At 34.7% G+C, this 22878-nt stretch overlaps 1 protein-coding gene across 2 annotated transcripts in view; it reads left to right on the top strand.

Moving 5' to 3' along the window:
- The window catches only part of NAF1 (nuclear assembly factor 1 ribonucleoprotein), a 40496-nt gene extending 19844 nt beyond the window's left edge, over nt 1-20652 (top strand). The window contains exons 3-8 of one of the 2 annotated variants that reach the window (XM_072724974.1): nt 473-566; nt 3577-3659; nt 9278-9438; nt 12500-12551; nt 15818-15920; nt 19794-20652. In XM_072724974.1, the coding sequence (XP_072581075.1) occupies nt 473-566; nt 3577-3659; nt 9278-9438; nt 12500-12551; nt 15818-15920; nt 19794-20257 (957 nt within the window). In that variant the 3' untranslated portion in view covers nt 20258-20652. The remainder of the gene's footprint in view (nt 1-472; nt 567-3576; nt 3660-9277; nt 9439-12499; nt 12552-15817; nt 15921-19793) is intronic. The other variant, XM_072724975.1, reaches the window with a different exon arrangement.
- The last annotated feature ends 2226 nt before the right edge of the window (nt 20653-22878 follow it).

The following is a 22878-nucleotide window of genomic DNA, read 5'->3' as shown; positions in this document are numbered from 1 at the left end:
GATTGCTGTTGCTGTTTTCAACTACTTAATCTCTGTCATAGTAACCAAATTAAGACAGCTAAGAGATAACTCTTCTTCTGTGGAGAAATTGTAGTGGTCAGTAGAATTATTTCTCTGGGAATCACTATGTGAAATGTCTTTTTTTTTTTTTTTAAACATTGGATTCCTTAACAATAATAGTTTGTTTTGTTTTTTTGTCTCACTCAAGTATGATTGAAAAAATCTAGGTATTTTGTCCATGTTCTTATTAGTCTAGCTGGATTAAGGTATAGATGCTGTTGCGTCACTCATGTGGGGAGATACTGGAGGTGGAAGAAATACTGTCAGACACTAAAAACGATAACATCAGAGATGGAATAAGTGCTTAAGGCCCCGTCTTCAGGAATGTTTTTTAGTGCTTTAAATGGAAATGATGTCCCATTTTTTTTAGTCATTGAAGCTGGAGGAAAATTAATGCTTTTTTATATTATAGGAACTACCTTCTGTTGAAGAACTCACTATTATTCTGCCTGAAGATATTGAATTAAAGCCTTTTGGGATGGTTTCAAGTATTATTGAGCAATTAGGTATGTAAATAATTTTACAAATAAAATTATTTATATCCAAGTTTGTACTCATCAAATCAAAGGCTTATGACAAGTGCATTTTCTGTGACATATGTAATAATACTTCATTTTATAGTAATTAAGTTTGAATAAATTCCGTTTTATATATGTAACTCATAAATGCATTGTCTTTAAAAAATATAAAGTCTGCTTTTACTGACATTTCTCCAGAATTTTCTTTGATTTGGAGTATTTGTTTTTTATTGCTGTAAAGTTTCTTCAAACGTAGTGGCTTTAAACAACACAAATTTATTGTGTTATAGTTCTGTAGGCCAGAAGTCTGATGTGGGTCCCACCTGGCTAAAATCAAGGGGTCCATCAGGGCTGAGTTCCTTTCTAAAGGCTCTAGAAAGGAACTCATTTTCTCCTTTTCTGCTTTAGAGGCTGCCTGTATTCCTTGGCTCATGGCCCCCTTCTTGCATCTTCAAAGTCAGTAATATACCTTCTCCCACCCTTCTCCCTTCATCACATCTCTCCCTGACCAAAGCCTGGAAAGATTATTTACTTTTAAGGGCTCCTTAGGAGGGTTGTAATCTGGGATAATCTCCCCATCTCAAGGTCTTTACTCTTAATCATATCTGCAAAATACCCCCCCCCCCTTTTAATGTAAGATAACATATTTATAGGTTCAGGGTTTAGAGTTTTGGGTGTTTTGGGCAAGGGGGACATTGCTCTGCCTACTGTCCTTGATTTTTATTTTAGAAACATGTAAATTAGAAAGTTCTGTCATTTAATGTCGTGAAATATAAAGCTATTGGTTAGAAAAGAACTAGATATTATAGATTTCTTTTAGCCACAGGATGTGAGGTAGGTATACTAAAGCCCTTGAAGTTAATGTAGCTACCATTAGCTCTCATACTAAGATCCATGTGAAAGTAGAACTCAGAGTTGACAAAGTCAAAGGATATTTGAACTGGATAAAAGACCTAGATTGTCCACCAGCCCCCTTAGTTTACAGGACTTAAGGGACCCAGAAAAACCTAACTCATTTGCCCTTATGATCAGTTGTATAATGGGTCAGTGGTAGTCCAAAAATTGACTTTTGACCTTTTTCTAACATTGTCCATACCAATATTTTAAAAAGTTTGTAATTACGTAATTTTGTACTTCTGCAATTCATTAATCAAAATTCTGATTAAAGTGAAACTTTCTTTTAATAAAAATCATGATTATTAAAACTAATTCTTGAGTCATTACGTTTACTGGTTTTTGAGTTATCTTATGGCATTTAATAATATGCATAAGTAAGTCAAATAAGTAATAACTTGATTACATAGTGAGTTGAGCATTTATTAGACTTGATGAAAAATAAAGGTTGTAATGTTTCTCAAGAAAAAAATATGAAATATATGATGTGCAAGGAATAATGCTTTTTAAAGATACTGGTTTTTGACTAGCATGCCCTAATAGACTAACAAAATTCTCAAGCTGTTGGGAATAAAGATTGACTCAAAATCAGCACATGCTACCCTGTTTTGAGAGCGGAAAATAACGAACGTGATTTGGAGCAAATTACAAAAGAGAAAATATAATAAGTTTTAGTACATGAAGCAAAAAATATGTGAATTCAGATAAGAGCCTAAGGAGAAAAAGACAGGATTTGGCTTTGTACTCTGCAGTTACTCTACAATGCTGGCTTGTTTTTCTTTGTCTCCCTTTATTTACTTTGGAAAATGCAAGAGGCTAATTAGATCTTATCCACCTGGGTAGAAGTAGAGAGATTTCAGGAAATTAAGGATCTTATACTGGTACATATTTTGGCTATTGATAGCCTTGGAGATTTTTATTAGCGTATGGTACAAACTTTAGGTTTATTTGTACCCAACTACCTGCAACTGCCACCTAGAAGGAAACACGGTCAGAAGTCATGTTGTTAAAGGAAGAGGATTGGAACTAGGGATCCAGGTTACTCTAGGTTCTGGGGATGCCTTCGTCTGAAATTGGCCATGTGATAATATTAAACCCTTAAATCCTGTCTTTTTGTTTTATCTTTCTGTGAAATGAGGGTATTGGATTAGGTGATCTTTTATTTTCATGTAATTTGATTCTTGGGGAGGGGATTAAGGTGGAGAAATGATTGAAAATGCTGTGAGTGCTCACTGTCACCATCAGTCCTTACTCATCATCTTTACTCAAGAAACAGACCTAATGCAAAAACTGTTGATCTGTGCTCTTTTACTCCATATATGTTTAGAACTTAGAAGCACTGTTATAAATAATTGAATACAGTTGGAATTTTGTAAATGAATTTTAATAACCTGAACGTATTTCATTTCTCAAGTGGACATGCCGTTATCTGTGTAATGTGGCAGAGTATGTTTACGTGTTGCTCTAATTTTCTAAGAGCCTATTGTTTGCTTTTTTTCTCTTTGCTCTGGTAGCTTGGTTGTTTAACATTTGTGGCACTTACAGGAATTGGAGATTATGATAGACTAGTGGGATAATGCTTTTGCTTTTTGAGAAGGAGAATGATAAAAATTACTGTGAGTTCCATTATTCTGCATCTGTTCAGAGGAAGATGCTTTTGGGAAGTCTTTAGCTTTTTCATTGATCAGTGAGTACTCAGTGCTTTGTAGAAAGAATTTCTAGAGTGAGAAAGAAGACTAATTTTTCCTAAAACAGGAGTTTTGTGACTAAATGTGATTATACTTTGAGTAAAAATTGCTTGGGAAAATGTACATGACTTGTTTTATTGACTTCTTAGTGGATGATGCCAATTTTCTGTGAGAACTTTTACTTTAGTTTTTTTTTTCTTAGAATTGTAGCTTTTTGTTTTAAATTAAAATATGTAGAATCTATTTCCGTGTGCCACTCGATAATAGACTGTTCTTTTAAGAGTAGTTACGAGGTATATTAGCTCACCTTAAATTTCATTTTAAATTTTGTTGAAGTTAAAGGCTAAATTCTCACTTAAATTTTACATTATCTTGTGATTAAATCTTGAAATAATCTCCTTTGTTTCGTTTTTCAGTAATAATTGAATCTATGACTAACTTACCTCCAGTTAATGAGGAGACTGTAATTTTTAAAAGTGATCGGCAGGCAGCAGGAAAGGTTTGTAAAAAAAATTCAAATCTTACAATTATTCTGTTTCTTTGTTGATTGGTTTTTCTGACTTTATCTGTCTTAAAAAGAATTTGTTAATTTTAGTAGATGAGCAGTATAGAGCTCTGAGTTTTATTTTTTATTTTTATTTTTTGAGTTTTATTTTATTCTTGATTTTTTTTTTTAATACTTCATGCCGTTTTTTCCTGTTTGTCAGGTACTTTGTGAGGCGGTGGGTCTGCATATTGAATACCTCCAGGTACTGAAAGTTGAGTGCAGGAAACTTTCTACAGTATAGTAGTTCTTAACTCTTTTTTGGTTTGTGAGTCCCTTTGAGTGGTGGCTCTTAAAACTTTTTAAACTTTGGCTTCCTCAGGTGGAATCTTAAGAGTGGAAAAAAGAAACAGGGGAAAAAGATTTCAGCAATAGCTACAGTGTCTCTGTAAGCACATTCTAGGGAATTATGAGTCTGTGTACTCTAGCACTTGCCATAAAGTCAAATCCCTTATAACATTTTTCAAATGGAACACTCTGCATGTCCATCTTTAATATGGGAGACTATACATTTTACCCAGTAAATAGGCAATGCTGAGTGTCAGCAGAGAATGTAAAACCTCTAAGATCAAGAATATAAATACTAACCAAGTGTTCCTTTTTTTGGGTAGAGGGGTAGTTTATTCACCTCAGCATTCTCCACTCTAGAAAGTAAGGTGCTTTGTAAATTATAAATGCTAAGTAAATGTGTACTGTGTTGAAAACAAATAAAAATAAGAAAACAAGAAACCAGCTGTTATCTTTGGGGAAATCCCTTTTGGGGTTTAGTTTTTCCCAGATAACCAACAGTTGGCTTCCTTTTTGTTCTAGGAGATACAATTAATTTACACCTGATCAGAAAAAAACATACCTTTTTAATTATATTATTGGGTCATTTATATATTTTCCGTTTTATCTGCTATTTCCTACTGTCCCATTCACACATATTAGAAAGAGACCAGGTTTTCATCAGGGTCCTGCCTACCTTGTACTACCTACATATGTTTTGTTTTGTTTTTTGTTTTGTTTTTTTTTAGATCAACAAGCTAATTAACTAAAGAGAAATGAGTGATTTAGGATTGCAAAGCAATCAGTGACAGAATTAGTTGGAGCCCAGAGCTGATATATTTTGGCAATTCTTGAGAAAGTTGGTGAGAGGAAAAAAAGACTTTAATGCCTAAAGGATGATGCTGTACTTTTTTCCCTTTCAAATACCAGGGCTCAGTCCTTTTGTTTCAAGTATCGGTTCTGCTGGTGCCTGTGTTAAGTGGTTAGAGATTCACTGGGGGCTTAACCTCAGAGAAGGTGGAGAGAGAAAAGGAATAGTAAACGAGTCAGTGACTGCCTTGAGTAGCTCTCCATGCCCATCGGTATGTGTACTTCTTTAGGAGAAACCAGTGTTCTGCTGTGGTACAAAGACCAAGCATTTCTCACTGTCCTCCAGGTAGTAGAAGAAGAGAAGGTAAAAGAGGGAATGGAAGCTTCTTTCTTGATTTTCTGGATGAGTTGAAACTGATTATTTCCATGATTCCTTTTATTTATGATTTTCATGACAGTTGCCTTTTTCTTTAAGTAGCTAGCTTAGACGATTTTAATTTCAAAGTACCCAACACTTTGCTAATTAAAAACCTCTAAATTCACATTTCTTATATGTTGATCAGGTACATTTGAATTTTTAGTTCTATAATTGTGGCTAATGTTAATATTCAGCTCTTTTGTCATTTGACATTGAAACTAGTCAGATAAAAATGTAACATTTATGCCTCTAACTTTAGTTATGTGACATAAGTCTAGAGAAAAAAATTAAATCAATTTCTACATTTTACATAGAGAGCTTTGTATATTCAAGAAATGACAAGCCTTTAAAAAATGTTTGATTATAAATCTAAATGCCTTGATGTGATTCCCCCAAAATAATGGTATAGGCTGGGGTGGGTAGAGTTGGGATTGATTATTTGTTGAACCAGTGACCAGAAAATGAAATTGAATCTGTTTTAGATCTTATCTGTATACTAAATTAGTTTTATCTTCAATGTGAAACCTTTGCACATCCTTTTCTTTTCCCTCTACTCTTGAACATAATGAGACATAGTGATAAATATTCTGTATGTCTTAATTCATTGATGCTTAAGCAGAAGTGGAATTTTCCCCATTTACTCAAAAATCATAAAATCTTAAAAAGGAATAAAATGGAGTTTCCCACCTAGTCTGTCTGCCTGATGCATTTTCCTTCCACCTTCCTCCCCCTTCCCCACTGATCTAAGGGAGGTGTTCTCGGATTTGTGTTCTACCCTTTGCCCTTTAATCCTAGGAATGATTAGTTACTCTTGGTAAATGATGAATGAAGTTTTATTTTTAATATTTAGGTCTTTATCAGGGGATTAAAAATTGACCAACCTGTGCAATTTATTATCCCTGTACAAGATGAATTACTTATTTGTTTTGCATTTACTTTTCATTATTTGTTAGAGTTGGGGAGGAATTTTTACTGATTTTTTTTAAAAGAATATATTACAATCTTGATTGGTAGTATGTGCTGAATTTACGAAAATCTCTGTGTTATTTTGATAGTGTTTATTTTTCCTCCCTCAGCAACTTGTGAAGTAGTAGTAACACAGTGATTAGTGTAAAGCGATTGATAAGAGAGAATTCTGGATGGCTGTGGGGGTTCATTTCCCCCTTTTCCCTTTTGGTACCTTAGCCAAAAGCTGGCCCAGCTGGAACAAGCTAAGGCCTTTGGCAGGTGGCATTCTTAGAAGGCTGTTCTCAGAGCAGCAGCATGCAGATCTCGGCTCTCCATTTGCAGTCTTCCAGCATTATCCCTGGGCCTGTTTGATCTGTTTCCTTTTACCTGTAGAAATGAGGATTACCTGATCCCTCTTAGGCTAAGCAATAAATATATAACGTGTGTGTGGAGAGGGGAGAGTGCAGCTTCTCTCCCTCGGAGTGCTTTGTGCAGGTGTAGCCCTCTGACTCTGGCAGGCCCCCAGCCACTACAAGTTGTGCCATGCAGCTTACGGAACATCTAAGCCTGGACTATGCTGTGGCATGAGAATTTGCGGGAATGAATTTACTGCTCTTCTTGTCAGGTTTTTTTCCTAACAGTCCTTATGCTACATCTGTATGACATGGTAGTGGTATGGTAAGTATAAAACATTAGTTGGCTTAAGTATTTATGATAATTTCTATGGAATATATACTTTTATTTAAAGTGTAAGGAAAGCTTCTTGCCTACCTTAAAGTAAATATCTTAGAGACATTATAATCCTAAGTTTTGTCTCAGCCACTCCTTCCTTTCCTTTTATCTGTTGTCAGGTAGTTTGGAACTTGCAGGATCCTCAGAGGCAGGCCTGAAGAGTGAGCTGGGATGCAGGGTTTGAGGAAACTAGGAGATGAAAGGGGCTGGCCTGGGCCCTAGTTTGTCTGAGGTTGCTCTCTAGAGTTTATTTAGCTCTCAGGTATTAGCCAGTCTAAAATCTATACTTTGTAATTGATAGTAGTTTAGAATATTGTTAAACCTTTTTTTCCTATATGTCTGGATTAGCTAAATTGCTTATGTCAACTCGGTCAAGTATTCCATGGCTCTTTGAGGTAGGAGCATAAATACCTCACCATTTTGATGTAAGCCATGTATGCATTCTTTAAATACATAACCTGGTGTTATTTTACTTAAAACCTTATAATGATTTTATCATAGGTATGGCTCATAAACACTTGAGATCTTAAGAATAGTTAACCAAGTACACTTTGATTTTATTCAGGCATTTTGTATGTCACTTAGCTTTTTTGTTCAAACCAGTCCCTGTGTAAACCTGAAGCTGTACAGGCATTTCTTTAGTGAAATCATTTCTCAGGAAATGGAATTCTTTTCTCCATGAAACTAATCCGAGGAAAAACAGCTTTATGTATCAGGTTGCAAACAATGACTATTATAATACCTTTATGGGAAATTTTTCTAAACATATTTCCTATCCTCGTCCAAACTTGAAGAATCAGATCTGTCTATATTTATCAAAGGAGCTCAAAAAAAGAAAGGTTTTTAACACTTTTTAAAAAATGACAAGACAATCTATTACTGTATGTAATGTGAGCCAGTAAGAGTTGTGCTGCAGTATTTCCCTCTGTCCTTTGCTGTTCTGGTTGGAAGAGGTCTACTCTTTGTATCTAAATCCTTTCAAAGTAAATTTGCTATTTTCTTTAAAATTAAAAAAGAAATTACATTTTTAATGCTATTAGTGTTACTTCAGAATATGTTGCCATTTTAATTGTATTGAATATCACTAGTTATTTGGGAGTATTCATGCCTTCAGAATATTGGTACCCTGATGGGTGAGCTGTTTCATTGTCTCCCTGAAAATTGGTAAACTGTCAAATAAAATGAGAATATTTACTCTAAAAAATGAAGAGCTGAGAACGTACTAAAACAGTGCATTTGGTTTAAAACTTTCAGTGCAGTTGGTTTAAAATGGTCCACGCGATTTGGAAAGTTATGTAGTAGTTTATATCCAGTTTTAATAATCATACTCTTGGCTCCAATAATTCTGCCCCTTACAAATGAATTTTTGAAAAACCTAAAATACAGAAATTTACATTTAGAAGGATGTTCTTCATGGCACCATTTATCATATTATACAAATTGTAAGCTCCCTAAATGTCCTGTAAGACAAGTTAAATCATACCAGATCTATAAAGGAGTGTAATATAGCTACCGAAATTACACTGCAAGTAATATTTATAATGTGGAAAAACTTAATGCAACTTTCGGTTTTAAAAGTGGACAGTATACAAAACTGCAATGTGATCTCAAAAGAAAAAAAATATTAGTAGAAAAAGGATTAGAAAAGTTGACACTGACATTGGTGATGGTCTAGTTTCTATGACATACACCTATTATCAAACATTTTTTTAAAAATTTGGGTATTTTGAGAAGATTTTGAAAACAAGAGATTTATTTCCTTTAATCATAAAACATTTTCAGAAATAAAATATGTTTACACTAAAAGCAGTTCCTTAACATAAAAGTTAAAGGCCGTATAAGCTTCTTTGGTTTTGGAGAAATAAGCAACTTCAAGTTCAAATCTACTTTTTTCTAGGTTTTGAATTAGAAACAGTTGTAGTTTAATTTTATCAAAATGTTAACCACTGTATGGAAACAGCAGAAATGATTGAATACCCACCCATTAAAGCAGAAGCTTGCTTTTGAATTGTGTTATAAGATTCCAAGTGACAGCATTTTATTTCTCACATTATAATTCTTTTCTTCATACTTGACAACTTAAATGAGTAATAATAATAAAAAACAATTCATTATTTGTATCTAGTTGGTATACCACCAAGATGATTTGAATTTAGCAAGGAACAAACTTGTTATACTTGTTTTAAATTCATAAGGAAGGAAATCTGGAATGAGTTGGTATAATCAAGACATGAAGACTTTGTGAGTAGGCAAAAGTAACTTAAATGTAAATATAGTTTTATTGCTATGACACGTCAGAATTACCTTGTAACAATTATTGGTTTCAAAAAATATTACTAATTTTTTGAGTGATTATTTTACATATTAAGGAGGTCTTTACGTTTCTTCTATTTTATAGATATTTGAGATATTTGGACCTGTTGCACATCCATTTTATGTGTTACGGTTTAATTCTTCAGAGCACATTGAGAGTAAAGGTATTAAAATAAAGGACACTATGTATTTTGCTCCATCAATGAAAGACTTCACCCAATACATATTCACAGAAAAACTTAAACAGTAAGTATGTTACTGATATGCTAGTTGTTGTCTGCTTATCTAATATTTATATTTTAGGAATAATTTTCAGTGAAGGTAGTTTTCTGTTAAATATCTGTGTTCCAAAGCGTTCATTCATTTTCCTAATGACATCTCTGAAAGCAACAATCTGTTAATTAGATTTTACACGTAGAGATGATTTTTATTTTACCCAAAATGAAATAATCAACTACTAAGACTACATATGGGCCATATAAAGTTTCTGATTCTAGTTCATATTTTTTTCCATTACATACCTTTTTTTTCTTTTTTTAATAGACATGCTACTTCAGCATTAGTATTACCACTTAAATAGAATTCTTTTCCATTTTAAATAAAACTATTCCTTGGAACATTATAGGCTTACCTATTTAATAAGACTTCATAATTCTCAAGAAAAAAAGAAAATGAGTAAATTTCAGGTGGCTTTTTTAAAAAAATATTTCATTTATTTATTCATGAGAGACACACAGAGAGAGGCAGAGACACAGGCAGAGAGAGAAGCAGGCTCCATGTGGGGAGCTTGATGTGGGACTCGATCCTGGGACTCTAGGATCACTCCCTGGGGCGAAAGCAAGGGCTAAACCACTGAGCCACCCAGGGATCCCCTCAGGTTGCTTATAAATTGTAGATTTACAGAAGAGACAGCAAAAATGTGTCCCTAAAAAATTGTGTATTAAGTTGATAAACAGGGTTGATTTAACCAACAAACTACTGCTTTCCCTTTTGTGAATGCTAAATGATGCCTTTGGCATGTGGGTAGTAACATTCCTCCATGTTTATGCAACTCATTAATTGTGCATTTTCCATGTGTTATTTGTGTTGCCAAGTGTTAGCTGTAGAGCTGCTTATATAACAGTTGAACTTGTTATTATAATCATATAATTTATAGTAAATGAGTAATATTTAGTTCAAGTAGAATAGTTTTTTCAGGAAAGAAAAAACAGTTAAATGTTTTGGAAAGATGTAATGAGTACGAGCCACTAAAAATATTGTAAAATTAGGAGTGGAAGAAACACTGCAAAGGATTGGGGGAGGGGTGGGGATCTTAAATCCAAAAAGACTTTGTACTCAGTTTGGCACACAAGTCCCTTTTAGGTCTAAGCTCTCTTTGATGGGAAACTTGAAGTGTAGTTGAAGCGTTAGGAATGTGGTTTTTGCAGAACGTAGAAGGGAACTTGAGTCCGTGAGTGGCCTTAGCGCTGCCTCAGTACTAGTCCCTGTTGCATGGCGTAAAGCCTCTAAAGCACACATTAAATCCAGTCTCTGAATGTCATTTATCATAATTCATCAAACCCATGTTTAAGAATCCACATACTCCTGAGGAACATTTTGCCTAAGTCGTTCTTTGTGTCGGTAAGGTTGATTTTTCCAAACAGCTGCTGAAAAGAAAGGTGGCTTACATAGAAAAGTCACGTTTTATAATCATGCCTTAGACAGCATTTCCTTCTGCTTTTGACATTGATGTTGCTCTGGATGTCCCTTTTTTAGGCGTTTAACAAGTAAAATATTTTAGCTTTAAAAAGATAAACCTAAAAAAGCTTCTCTGAAGATATTTATTAAATAGATGTTAAACAAAAGAAATCTTTGTTCTTGATTTGCAAGAATAAGAATTTTTTCCTAGACAGAAACAATAAACTGAAGAATTGGGAAATTAGGTCCACCTGCAAACTCCCCACCCGACAAGATGATTTTGTTCTAGACTGCAGTTTACATCTGCTTGGGAACTCGGGGAGGACCTTGCCTTTGAGGTAGAGAAGTTTTCCTCCCCTCTAGTTCAGCCACCCCAGTAAGCCTGTGTTAACTCTAGCTTCCTGTGCACTTACTCTCTTGTTAAAAGTGCTTTTTGAGATGTGGCTTGATCTTTTCTTTAGTAGGTTTTGATTTTCCCTGGTAAATGCACTGATGGGGAACTTCCTCTTTTTTCGTCCTTAAACCCCACCCCTGCTAAGGACACCATAGGCCAGAGGGTGGCACGTCTATGTACAAGGGAGTCCTGGGGCTATGTTACATGCACAGGCGTGAGCTGATAATTAGTGAGTAAAAGCTTTTTTTTTTAAGTGGTAGAAAAATCTTTGGTAATGCCTCATATGGTGTCAAGAGTTCTGGATCAGACTTAATGCTTTTCATATTTTGCCAGCCCACTGACATCTGTACACTGATTTTTATAGATTGTGGATTAGTGTATTAATGATTTTAATGAATTAGTTCCCGAGAATCTCCTTTTTGAGATCTGTATTAAAGCAGAGAGGACAACATCTAGTATTTTGTAATATTTTAATTAATTGAATAAGAGGTATTTTCAAACTTATAAAATCAAAACGATTAAAGAGATCAAGATGAGCTTTCAGAAATCCTAGTCATACTTGATAATACATGTACTTTTGTTGGTCATAGAGTATAAAACTTCCCACTAAAAGTAGTTAGTGCATGTGATTTTACTGCCCTCCAGACTCTTCAAAATTCTTTCTCATTAGCAAATGAGATAGCTTTTATTCCGCCCTCTCTGCTCGGAGAACTACTGTTGGACCCATGGAATATTGTTGATATCCCGCAGGCAAGTAGAGGAAGAAGAATTTCATGTTGTTACCTCTACCCTTAAATCTACAAAATCTTAAGGGAATGTCTCATGGTCATCTTGTACCCTTAGCAAGATGACTGGAACAGTGGCTGACGTATAATCTGTAGAATAAGCATTTGTTGGAGTGAGCTTTATACAGTCGAAGTCGTAGCACCTGGAGATGCTTATGAACTGCAGAGCCCCTTTCCTCTGCACACCATGGCCTCGGCTTCTCCTCCTGATTTCCCCCGGTGCTGATATTTATATGTGTCCACATCTTGTGTTTTTCTTAGGAGCTTCCCACATCTTCTGAAACAAGGTGAAGAACATTATACGTGGTCCTTTATTTTTTGCTCTTATTTCCATGTGTATTACAAAATTAAAGGTTGAGCTCACCTCTTCTACTTCATTATTTTCTGTACTATTAAGTTATAAACACAGACTGTTACGTACTTATTTTCTTCTCACTGTTTTCTCTTTTAGGGATAGGGGATCAGATGCGTCATGGAAGAATGATCAAGAACCACCACCGGAAGTAAGTAAAAGTCTCTACACAGTATTTTAGGAAATAAAGCAGGACTTAATTTTTTTTTTTTTAAGATTTTATTTATTTATTCATGAGGGACACAGAGAAAGAGGCAGAGACACAGGCAGAGCTCCATGCAGGGAGCCCGATGTGGGACTCGATCCCAGGACAGGACTATGCCCTGAGCCAAAGGCAGACGTTCAACTGCTGAACCACCCAGTAGTCCCTTAATTTTTATTTTTAAGATTATTTATTTATTTATTTATTTATTTATTGAGAAAGAGCATGTGCCCAGAAGGGAGGGCCAGAGGGAAAGGGAGAAGCAGGCTCCCCGCTGAGCAGGGAGCTGGGGTACGGGGCTCCATCCCAGGATCCTGAGATGATGACCTGAGCTGAAGGCAAACACCAAACTGACTGATCCACCCAGGCACCCCAGGATTTAATTTTTTAAATTCATCTTGACCTTAGGGAGGTCCTTAATGCTACCTAGCAGTCATACTGCCATCTGTGGGAGCCTGTATTCTCCCCCTTTCCCAGGTGACTGTTTTATAACCCTCACTAAGAGTTTTTGATTGATCATTTTAGGGGAAAGAAATATTTTCAGTAATATTTCAGTTTATCATTTTCTTGTTTTTCCTTGTTCTTGTTTTTTTTTTTTTTTTTTTTCCTACTGGTAAAGGCAGGCTTGTAATTATTTTTAAAAGTTTTATTCTAAAATTTTTTTTTTTTAAATTTTTATTTATTTATGATAGTCACACACAGAGAGAGAGAGAGAGGCAGAGACACAGGCAGAGGGAGAAGCAGGCTCCATGCCCCGGGAGCCTGATGTGGGATTCGATCCCGGGTCTCCAGGATCACGCCCTGGGCCAAAGGCAGGCGCTAAACCGCTGCGCCACCCAGGGATCCCTAAAAGTTTTATTCTATACTTAGGATATTAACCATATGGGACATGAATACATTTAATGGTGCTTAGAATAAGCTACCTTTCTTTTGGAGGTACAAAATCCTTAGAATGTACCTACCTCTCCTTTTTTTTTTTTTTTTTTTATAACTATAGTCCTAAAAAGAGAATTCTTGATTTTCTTTCTTGATTCCATGTCAGCGTTGGTTTTATGTCCCAAATAGCTTGATACACAGTTTTTTAGAGATGTGGAATAGTCCAGAATAATCTGTAGGATTATTTAACTTTACATGGAGATGTTTAAGCATATATTCTTTTTTCGTTGTTATTAAAATACAGAAAATGCAGCAATGAGTATATCTTTTGAAAATAGTATGAATTCATACAATTTAAAAGAAAAATATAATTATTATAAGTGAGAGTTTTAAAACATACTCAGGAATTCTGATTCCTGATGAATCAGTTTCTTAGTATTGATTGATGATATTTCTTAGTATTCTAAATCCTTCTTGGGTTCCTAGAGTTAACTTTGTTCATTTTAAATGTTCTTAGGCAGTTCTGAAGATTCATGTTAATTTCTGATTTTGCTGGGGCGTGTCATGAATCATGTGATGGTAACTTAGAGGGTTACTTAGCCAGTGAGTGGTCCTAGTTTAGTATCCACGTTGCCGTGGGATTATGCTTTTCAATTTATGTTATGTACAGCTGTGATTTCTATTAAGGCTCTGAATCAGGTTCACTTACCATTGTTCGTTATGTTCAGGTCATCTTACTCCTGAAGTTATATGTTTTTAAAATATTTGAGAAAATTCACCAAAGTCTTACACCATGTATCTTGTGAAATGAAAACATCCCTATTGTTTTAGTACTAAGCTTTGCAGTTGCTAATTATGGTAATGTTAATGGTTTGTAAAAATCCGCGTGATTAGGTTAATTTCAAAATGAAATCCCGGCATGCTTCATGGTGTGTTTTGTTTTTGTATTATTTTTTTGTAGTTGACTGAATGCCCCTTATTTCTGTAGTAAGGGAAAACTCTTAAGATTTTAAATTTTAGTTTATTATGATGAAATTTTGTAGTATATAATTATTGCCTGACGTTAATCATTGATTATGTATAAGGCATGTGCCTTTTTCATTTTGGTATTCATTTCTAGTACATGAATATGTAATTTGTAGTTGAATAAATGTGTTTTGAGTGCAAATTTAAATTAATATGTCTACAAGAAATATGTGAATTTTTTTCTGACTTTAGGAGGTGATAGCCAAATATTGCCAAACCAGTCTCTAAAATGAACCAATGCCAATTAAAATCCTTTAATATCTCCATCCTGCTCTTAGAACGTGCCTGATGACTTTCTTCTCCGATTCATCATCCCTGACTTTGCTATATAAGAAGCTTTTGCTTTGCCTTTCAGAACCAATTTCATGCCCCTTTTATACCATGCCTTTGCACATATTCTTGCTCCTTGAAATTTTCCTTTCCTTTATTTTTACTGCTAATTCATCATTCGAGATTTATCTCAAGTTTATTTTCTAAAGATATAAAGATGAAAATAATATCTAAGCCTTTCCCTGCAGTCCAATCTAAATAGCATCCATGGTGATTTTTTTCTTCCCTTACTTTGCTTTAAATTTTTTTTTTTTTTTTTTTTTTTTTTAATTTATGATAGTCACAGAGAGAGAGAGAGAGGCAGAGACACAGGCGGAAGGAGAAGCAGGCTCCATGCACCGGGAGCCCGATGTGGGATTCGATCCCGGGTCTCCAGGATCGCGCCCTGGGCCAAAGGCAGGCGCCAAACCGCTGCGCCACCCAGGGATCCCACTTTGCTTTATTATTTATAGCTCTTACTATACTTGATGTTATATTATTAAAAGAATTAATACCTATAAAGTGTCTGGCATATAACGGGTACGTATAAGTTTTTGAATGAATGAAAGATAAAACATTCTATTTTATATTAGATCTGATAATTTATGTTATTTGTTATTTGCATATTCGCAACCATTCCTTTCCCTTACTGATAGCTGATGCTATGATGAATCTTGACCCTTAAGCTTAATTAAAGTCAGTCTTCTAGCTAGGGAAAGTTGTTAAAGATTGGCATTTTAACGTTACTATCTATCTGGGCACAAAAAGAATTACCTGATACTTTTTAGGGGAAAAAAAAAAAAGCCGTGAATACTCTGGCCTGTATTAATTCAGAGTCCCATATGTAGTTAACTCCGATATTAGTAAAAAATATCATGTATCAAAAAAAGTAATATTCTTTCAAGGTCAGTGTTAAATAATAGGCTTATTCTTCTCACTTCCAAGAATGTACCAATGAATCGGTAAATCCATGTGACATAATTTATATATTTTTCTTCTGCAAGGCCTTAGATTTCAGTGATGATGAAAAGGAAAAAGAAGCCAAGCAGAGGAAAAAATCTCAGATTCAAGGCCGGAAAAAATTCAAGTCTGAATCTAATGAATCAAGTGAGTAAATACAATATATAGTGATTTTTTATCTTCATGTACATTTATATAAGTCGATAACTAATAACATTGAAGTAGACATCTAGGATCTCTTTTTACCTCCTGGCATCCACCTAACATTAGAAGCATTGCACACTGCAAGATGTGGCGGAAGAGAGTATGAGGAATAGCAACGTTTGTTGTTCAAGATAAGGATATAAAAATGGCTTCTGGGGTAAAACTAATAAGCCTTGTTAGTCATTTGTGCATATAGGCACTTTTTTCTTAAGAAACCTCTTTGCTTCCATGTTTAGAATTCAATGATACGGTACTTAATACCTAAATCAAAGTATTTTATAACATGCATTTCCTTTTATTATACTTTCCTATTTTTCCTTTTTTAAAACTAAACTTTTTGTAGAGTCACATGCAGTTGTAAGAACTAATTGAGATTTTCTTGCAGGTCCATTACCCAATTTCCAGAAATGGTAACATCTTGTAAAACTGTACATTACAATACACAATCAGGATATTGACATTCAGACAGTCAAGATCCAGAATATTTTCACCACAGAAAAAGATTCCTCATGTTCCCTTTTTATAGTCACTCTCACTTCCCTCCCTCCCACCTCCTTAACTCTTGGCAATTACTAATCTGTTCTCAATTTCTGTAATATATTTTGTCATCTTAAGAATGATTACGTAAATAGAGCCATACAATATGTTGTTACCTTTAGGGATTAGCTTTTGATGCTGAGCATAATTTCCCGGAAATTCATCCAGATTGTTTTATGTTTCAAGTTTGTTTCTTTTCATTTAAGAGTGTAGTTTCCCGTGGTAAGTTGTTTACCAGTCATGCATTGAAGGACATCTGGGTCGTTAACATTTTTTTGATTATAGGAATAAAGTTTTTTATGTATTTGTGTACAGGTTTTTGTGTGAACACAACTTTTCATTTCTCTGGGATAAATGTCTACGAGTAATTGCTGGATTATACAGTAGTTAGATTCCCATCACTTAGTGTATGAGTGACTCAGTTTCTCTGTATTCTCCCCAACATTTGGTTTTGCCACTATTTTTTATTTTAGTCATTCTAATAGGTGTGTAATGAATGATATCTAATTGTAATTTTTTTTAAAGTTTTTTTATTTATTTATTCATAAGAGATACAGAGGCAAAGACATGGGCAGAGGGAGAAGTAGGCTCCTGCAGGAAGCCCAATGTGGGACTCGATCCCAGGATCATGACCTGAGCCAAAGGCAGACACTCAAGCACTGAGCTAGCCACACAGGCGTCCCTCTAATTGTGATTTTAACTTGCATTTTCCTAACAACTAAGGATTTTGAACATCTTTCCATGTCCTTATTTGCCATCTGTTTATTTTTCTTCAGTGGTATATTTGTTCATGCCTCTTGCCCATTTTCTAATTGTATTTCTGCTCTTTTTGCTCTTGAGTTATTAGAGTTTGTACGTAATTTGTTACAGCCTGTAGCTTGTATTTTTATCCTCTCAAGAGAGCCATTTGCAGAAAAAAAGTTTTTAAACTCGATGAAGCCCAATTTATTGTTTTCCTTTTGTGGAGTCTGAGAATTTCTTGTCTAGACCTACATTCTAAAATTTTTCTTCTTTTTTTTCCTAAAAATTTTGAGTTGTTTTAGCTATTCTAGTTTCTTTGCTTTTCCATATGCATTTTATAGTAATAATCTCTATATTGGCAGAAAGTCTTGCTGAGATTTTTTTTTTTTTTAAATTGCTGGGATTTTAATGGGAATTGTGTTAAATGAGAAAAACAGATACCTCTTTACTGGTTTGGAAAGAATTGATATATTAACTCTTGAATCTTCCATTGCATAATAATGGTATACATCTCTACTAATTTAAATCTTTGGGTTTTTTTTTCCAGCAACATCATGTTTAGAATACGAATCCTGTACTTTTTGTTGTTAGTATATACTTAAGTATTTCATTTTCAAATCGTTGTAAATGGTTTTGCATTTTTAATTCCTGTGTCCAAGTGTTTGTTGCCAGAATATAGAAATAAAAATTAATGTTTATTATGTTTAATTTCTATCTTGTGACCTTGCTGAACTCACTAGTTTTTCTACTTAGCCAATAACATCAATTGCAAGTAGAGATGGTATTCTTTTTTGTTGTTGTTCAAACTGTATTGTGTTTTTTTTTTTTTTTTGTCTCCCTTTCTTACTTTTACTAGCTCTAGCCCCTGGCACTATGTTGAATAAATGTTCTTTGTTCTTGATTATAGGAGGAAACATTGTTCTTCATCATTAGGTATAATTTAGGTTTAGGGTTTTTGTAGTTGTTCTTTATCCTGTTAAGGAAATTTCAGTCTATTCCTATTTTGGGGAGCTTTTAAGAAATTATGGCTGAGCATTAAATTTTGACAGTATTTTTTCTTTTTTTTTAATAATTCATTTTTTATTGGTGTTCAGTTTGCCAACATACAGAATAACACCCAGTGCTCATCCCATCAAGTGCCCCCCTCAGTGCCCGTCACCCATTCACCCCCGCCCCCCCCGCCCTCCTCCCCTTCCACCACCCCTCGTTCATTTCCCAGAGTTTCCCAGAGTCTTCATGTCTTCATGTTCTGTCTCCCTTTCTGATATTTACCCATTTTTTTTTCTGTACTGATAAGATGACATGATTTTTTTTGTCAGCCTGTTAATGAGGGAGATTACACTGTTTTTAGAAGATTGAACCAGCCTTTGCATCCCTGGAATAAACCAGAAGTGGTCATAGGGTACAATTCTTTATATGTATACTGTTGAATTCTCTTTTCTCTGTCTTTCTCTGATGATTTTCTCTGTTCTGAAACCTGTTTTACTGGATATTAATGTAGCTATCCCTTTCTTTTAATGTTTGCATGTTGTATCTTTTGCTATCCTTTTACTTTCTACCTGACTTTATCCTTGAAATGAGCTTTTTGTCGACATACAGTTGTAGTGTGTTTTTTAATCCACTCTGCCGGTCATTCCCTGTTTTAATGGATATATTTAGACCATTCATATTTAATGTAATTATTGATATGTCAGGGCTTAAGTCTATCTTTTTCTGTTTGTTATCTCTTAAGATATGTCAGGGCTTAAGTCTATCTTTTTCTGTTTGTTCTCTGCCTACTTGTGGGTACTGTAACATATTTCAGAATTCCATTTTGATTTGTCTATAGTGTTTTTGAATGTATCTCTTTGTAAATTTTTTCAGTGGTTGTTCTGGGTAGTATATGTACGTTACTTATCAAAATCTACTGATGTCATTGTTTTGCCAGTTTGTGGGCAGTGTAGAAACCTTACGTCTTAGAAACCTTACCTCTTTATGTTTCTTTCTCTAATTTAATTTATAGTATAAATTGCTTTAAATAGTTCATATATACAATTAGAATCACTGTTACCTATTATAATATTTGCTTCAACCATCAAACGTAATTTAGAAAAATCAAATGGCATTTGATTTACTCAAATTTTTGCTATGTTTCAAATTTATTCTCTTGTTTCTTTAGAGAACTTGTAGTTCTATCAGTGTAGGTCTGTGGGAGATAAATTATTAGTTTTTCTTCATTGTAGAATGTCTTTAGTTTCCGTTTTTTCCTGAGGATATTTTTATTTCGTTTAGAAGTCTAGATTGAGTTTTCTTTCAGCATTTGAAAATGTTGTGCCACTTCTTCTGTCTCTCGTCGTTTTTGATGAGATATCTATGGTCCTTCCTGATCCTTTGGCCTTTTATAGTCATTTAAAATTGGTATTTGAAGCCTTAGGCTCTCTTGGCTACCATGAGGTAATATTGGAAGTTAAAGAAAAGACATTGAAATTTTAGGCAGTGTTTTTTGATGTATTAAAACTAATTTTAATTTTGTTCTTATGCTTTTTTCCTCACTCAAAGGTGAAAATTTTTCAGAAGTACATCAGAATTGGAATGTTCATACTTCTGTTACAGAGCATTCAAAAGGATATCGTAACAGAGAATTCACACGAGGATTTTCCCGGGGTAGATATCCTCGACCTTGCCATGGCACACCTCCATCGCCACGGTTTTATAACTCAGAGCATATGGTGTTTCAGGAGCCTTCAGGATTTCTACCTCAGAGACAAGATAATCCTATCATGCCACAGTATCCCTTTCCTCCTCCAGTGTTTGATGTGCACAATTTTTCACTCCCTCCTCCTCTACCACCACTTCCTCCACCTCCACCACCTGCATCTGTAAACCTGGGTTGGGCTGCACCTAACATGGCACCTCATCCATTAATTCCCTTACCATACTCCATACCCCCACCCCCTCCACCACTGCCTCCACCCCCCTCTTCTGGAGATAACAGTTCTTCTCATTTTGGATCCTACTACTAGGTGAAAGTATGCTAATTTCTGGAGAAATCTGGACTTTTTATATGGAAGGGATTTTTTTTTTTTAAAGAAAGTAACTATGGAACTAGATTTTTAACATTGTAAAATACTAAATGATCCTTCAGTTGTAAGTTGATATATATTTGTAACCTTTGTGAAATTGTATCCTTATGAAAATATAACTTTTGTGGAAGAGAGAATCCAACTATGTAATATTTAATTAAAACAATCCATGTTTACCCTATCCCTGCTCAATTAAACAGTGTATATAGGTCTAATAATAGCTCTGGAGTAACTTTTATGAGTCAAAATATATTGAACACATTGATGTCTTATCTGAAAACAAGAGGTAGAAGTCCTGTTGAGAGTCTTTAAAATAAACTATTTTTACAAATGTATACTTGAAAAGTGGTTTTGATTATTAGTGAAATTTACCAGTAAATTCAAATATCCTATTTTTAAAAAATATTTATTTTAGGGAAAATAAGAGTGAGTGAGTGAGTGAGGTAGGGGAGGGGTGGGGAGGAAGAGGAAGTCCCACCCACACTCTCCACTGAGTGCACAGCCTGACACAGGGCTTGATCCCATGACCCTCAGGTCACAACCCAAGCTAAAACCAAGAGTCAGACATCTAACTGACTGTGCCACCAAGGTGCCCCCCTCCTTTTTTTTTTTTTTTTTTTTAATAAATGAAGGGTACAGAGAAGAAAAGTCTTCAATATTGGTAGAAATTCTGGCTATAATTAAAGTTAACAGTGATTATGCATAAGCAAGCTTTTCATTATGCAGGTTCTAAAACTTAGTCATTGTTCAGCAGACTTTACTATTTAATTAAAGGGACATAGGAATTATTCGTAATAAAATGTTATTTATTCACAATAAAGGGTATGTAACCCCATATTAGGACACTATGTCTTCTATATCTATTTTGCAGATTCTCACATGCCTGGCACAGATTAGGTGCTTAATAACTATTTATTGAATGACTGACTCAATTTAGAGCTTTTAATTACCACTAAATGTTATTTGACATCATGAAATGTAAATGCAAAGAAAATAATGGAATTTTAGAAACAAGAGGCCTTAGACATAGTTTTAAATGAGTCCTCATTTAACAAATAATGAGGAACCTAAGGGTTCCAAGTTACATAATTTAATTAAGATTATTCAATGGGATGACAAGGAGTTGAACCTAGTTTTCTTGATTCTCACATCAGCACTTTATGCCAAACTGTTGCTTCCCCATCTTTTATTCCTTGACATTTTTAGAATATAATGTTTATAAGTACATCATTGGGGTAATCTGGAGATCATTCATCACAGCCCCATGGACTCTGGTTGCACCCAGAGGCCCTTCACGTCCCTGTAGGCTGGGGAGACTGCAAGATTCCTGGGGCCCAACTGAGAAGTTTTTGCTTGGGTATACATTGACTTTACCATATGTTTGTACTTTATTCTTTCTTGAAATGAGTTTGTAGCTTCTCTTTAGGAGTTAACCTTCATAGATTATGGCAGTCTTTTTTTCTGGTTGATAGAGTATTCTTAAAATTGAGGTTATATCTAGAAGCACTAAAAATTTTTTTCTGTAAGAACAGAAGGATGTTAAAATTCAATTACAGTATATCAATGAGCCATTATAATTACCTTGGCACTTAAGAAGCCTCTGAACCTCAGTACCTCAAGTACTGTTCTCTGACTGTAGGTTTTTATTATCGGAAAAAACAAGACTGAATGATACCATTTGGTATCTGCCTTCAATTAAGTAGCTGCCTTAAACATTTCTATTCAATTTGCTTCCTCCTCATAAGTAATTGAGGGATTTTGAAACTTCAGGGTGCCCAGAAATCACCTACAGTAATCACCTAAGGTTTGGAAAGCTTTCTAAAAATGCACATTCTTGGACTTTATCCCCAGATTCCAATTCAGTAGATCTAAGATGAGACCTAGGAAACTTTTTTTTTGTCTTCTACTTTTCAAATGTTCTTCTTTATTTTTAAAATTAAGTTTTTAGTTTCACTTCCAGGATAGGTAACATGTGGTGTTATATTCGTTCCAGGTGTATAATACAGTGGTTCAACAATTCTCTACATGACTCGGTGCTCCTCATGATAAGTGTATACTCTTTAATCCCCATCCCCTGTCTCCCCTCTGGTAACGATCAGTTTGTTCTCTGCAGTCAAGAGTCTGATTCTTGGTCTCTCTTTCCCTTTGTTTTGTTTCTTAAGTTCCATATATGAATGGAATCATGATCACTTGTCTCGCTCTAAATTATTTCACTTAGCATCACACTCTCTAGATCTAACCACGTTGTTGCAATTGGTTGCAAAATTAAAGTGATTGCCTAAGCTAATATGTATGATTTATTAAGATGAATGATGAAGAACTTTACTTCCCCGCCACCCTCCCCCCCCCATGCCAGAAAAGATAGTGAAGCTCTTGGTAACTGGATGACTTGTCTACTTAATAGAAATAGATTTTGAAAGAACTGGGTTGAGACTGTCTAGAGGAGACCTGGAATAGAACGTGTAGTTTCAGGAACTACAGAAGAACATCTCTCAAAAGCTCTATAGTTAAGTTATAAAGTTAAATACTAAAATGTATCCATCCCTTCCGTGCAGCTAAAT

This window comes from Vulpes vulpes, chromosome 10, assembly GCF_048418805.1.
Source record: "Vulpes vulpes isolate BD-2025 chromosome 10, VulVul3, whole genome shotgun sequence".
Lineage (NCBI taxonomy): Eukaryota > Metazoa > Chordata > Mammalia > Carnivora > Canidae > Vulpes > Vulpes vulpes.
Note: the sequence above shows the minus strand (reverse complement) of the source record. Positions and strands in the feature narration are given on the sequence as shown.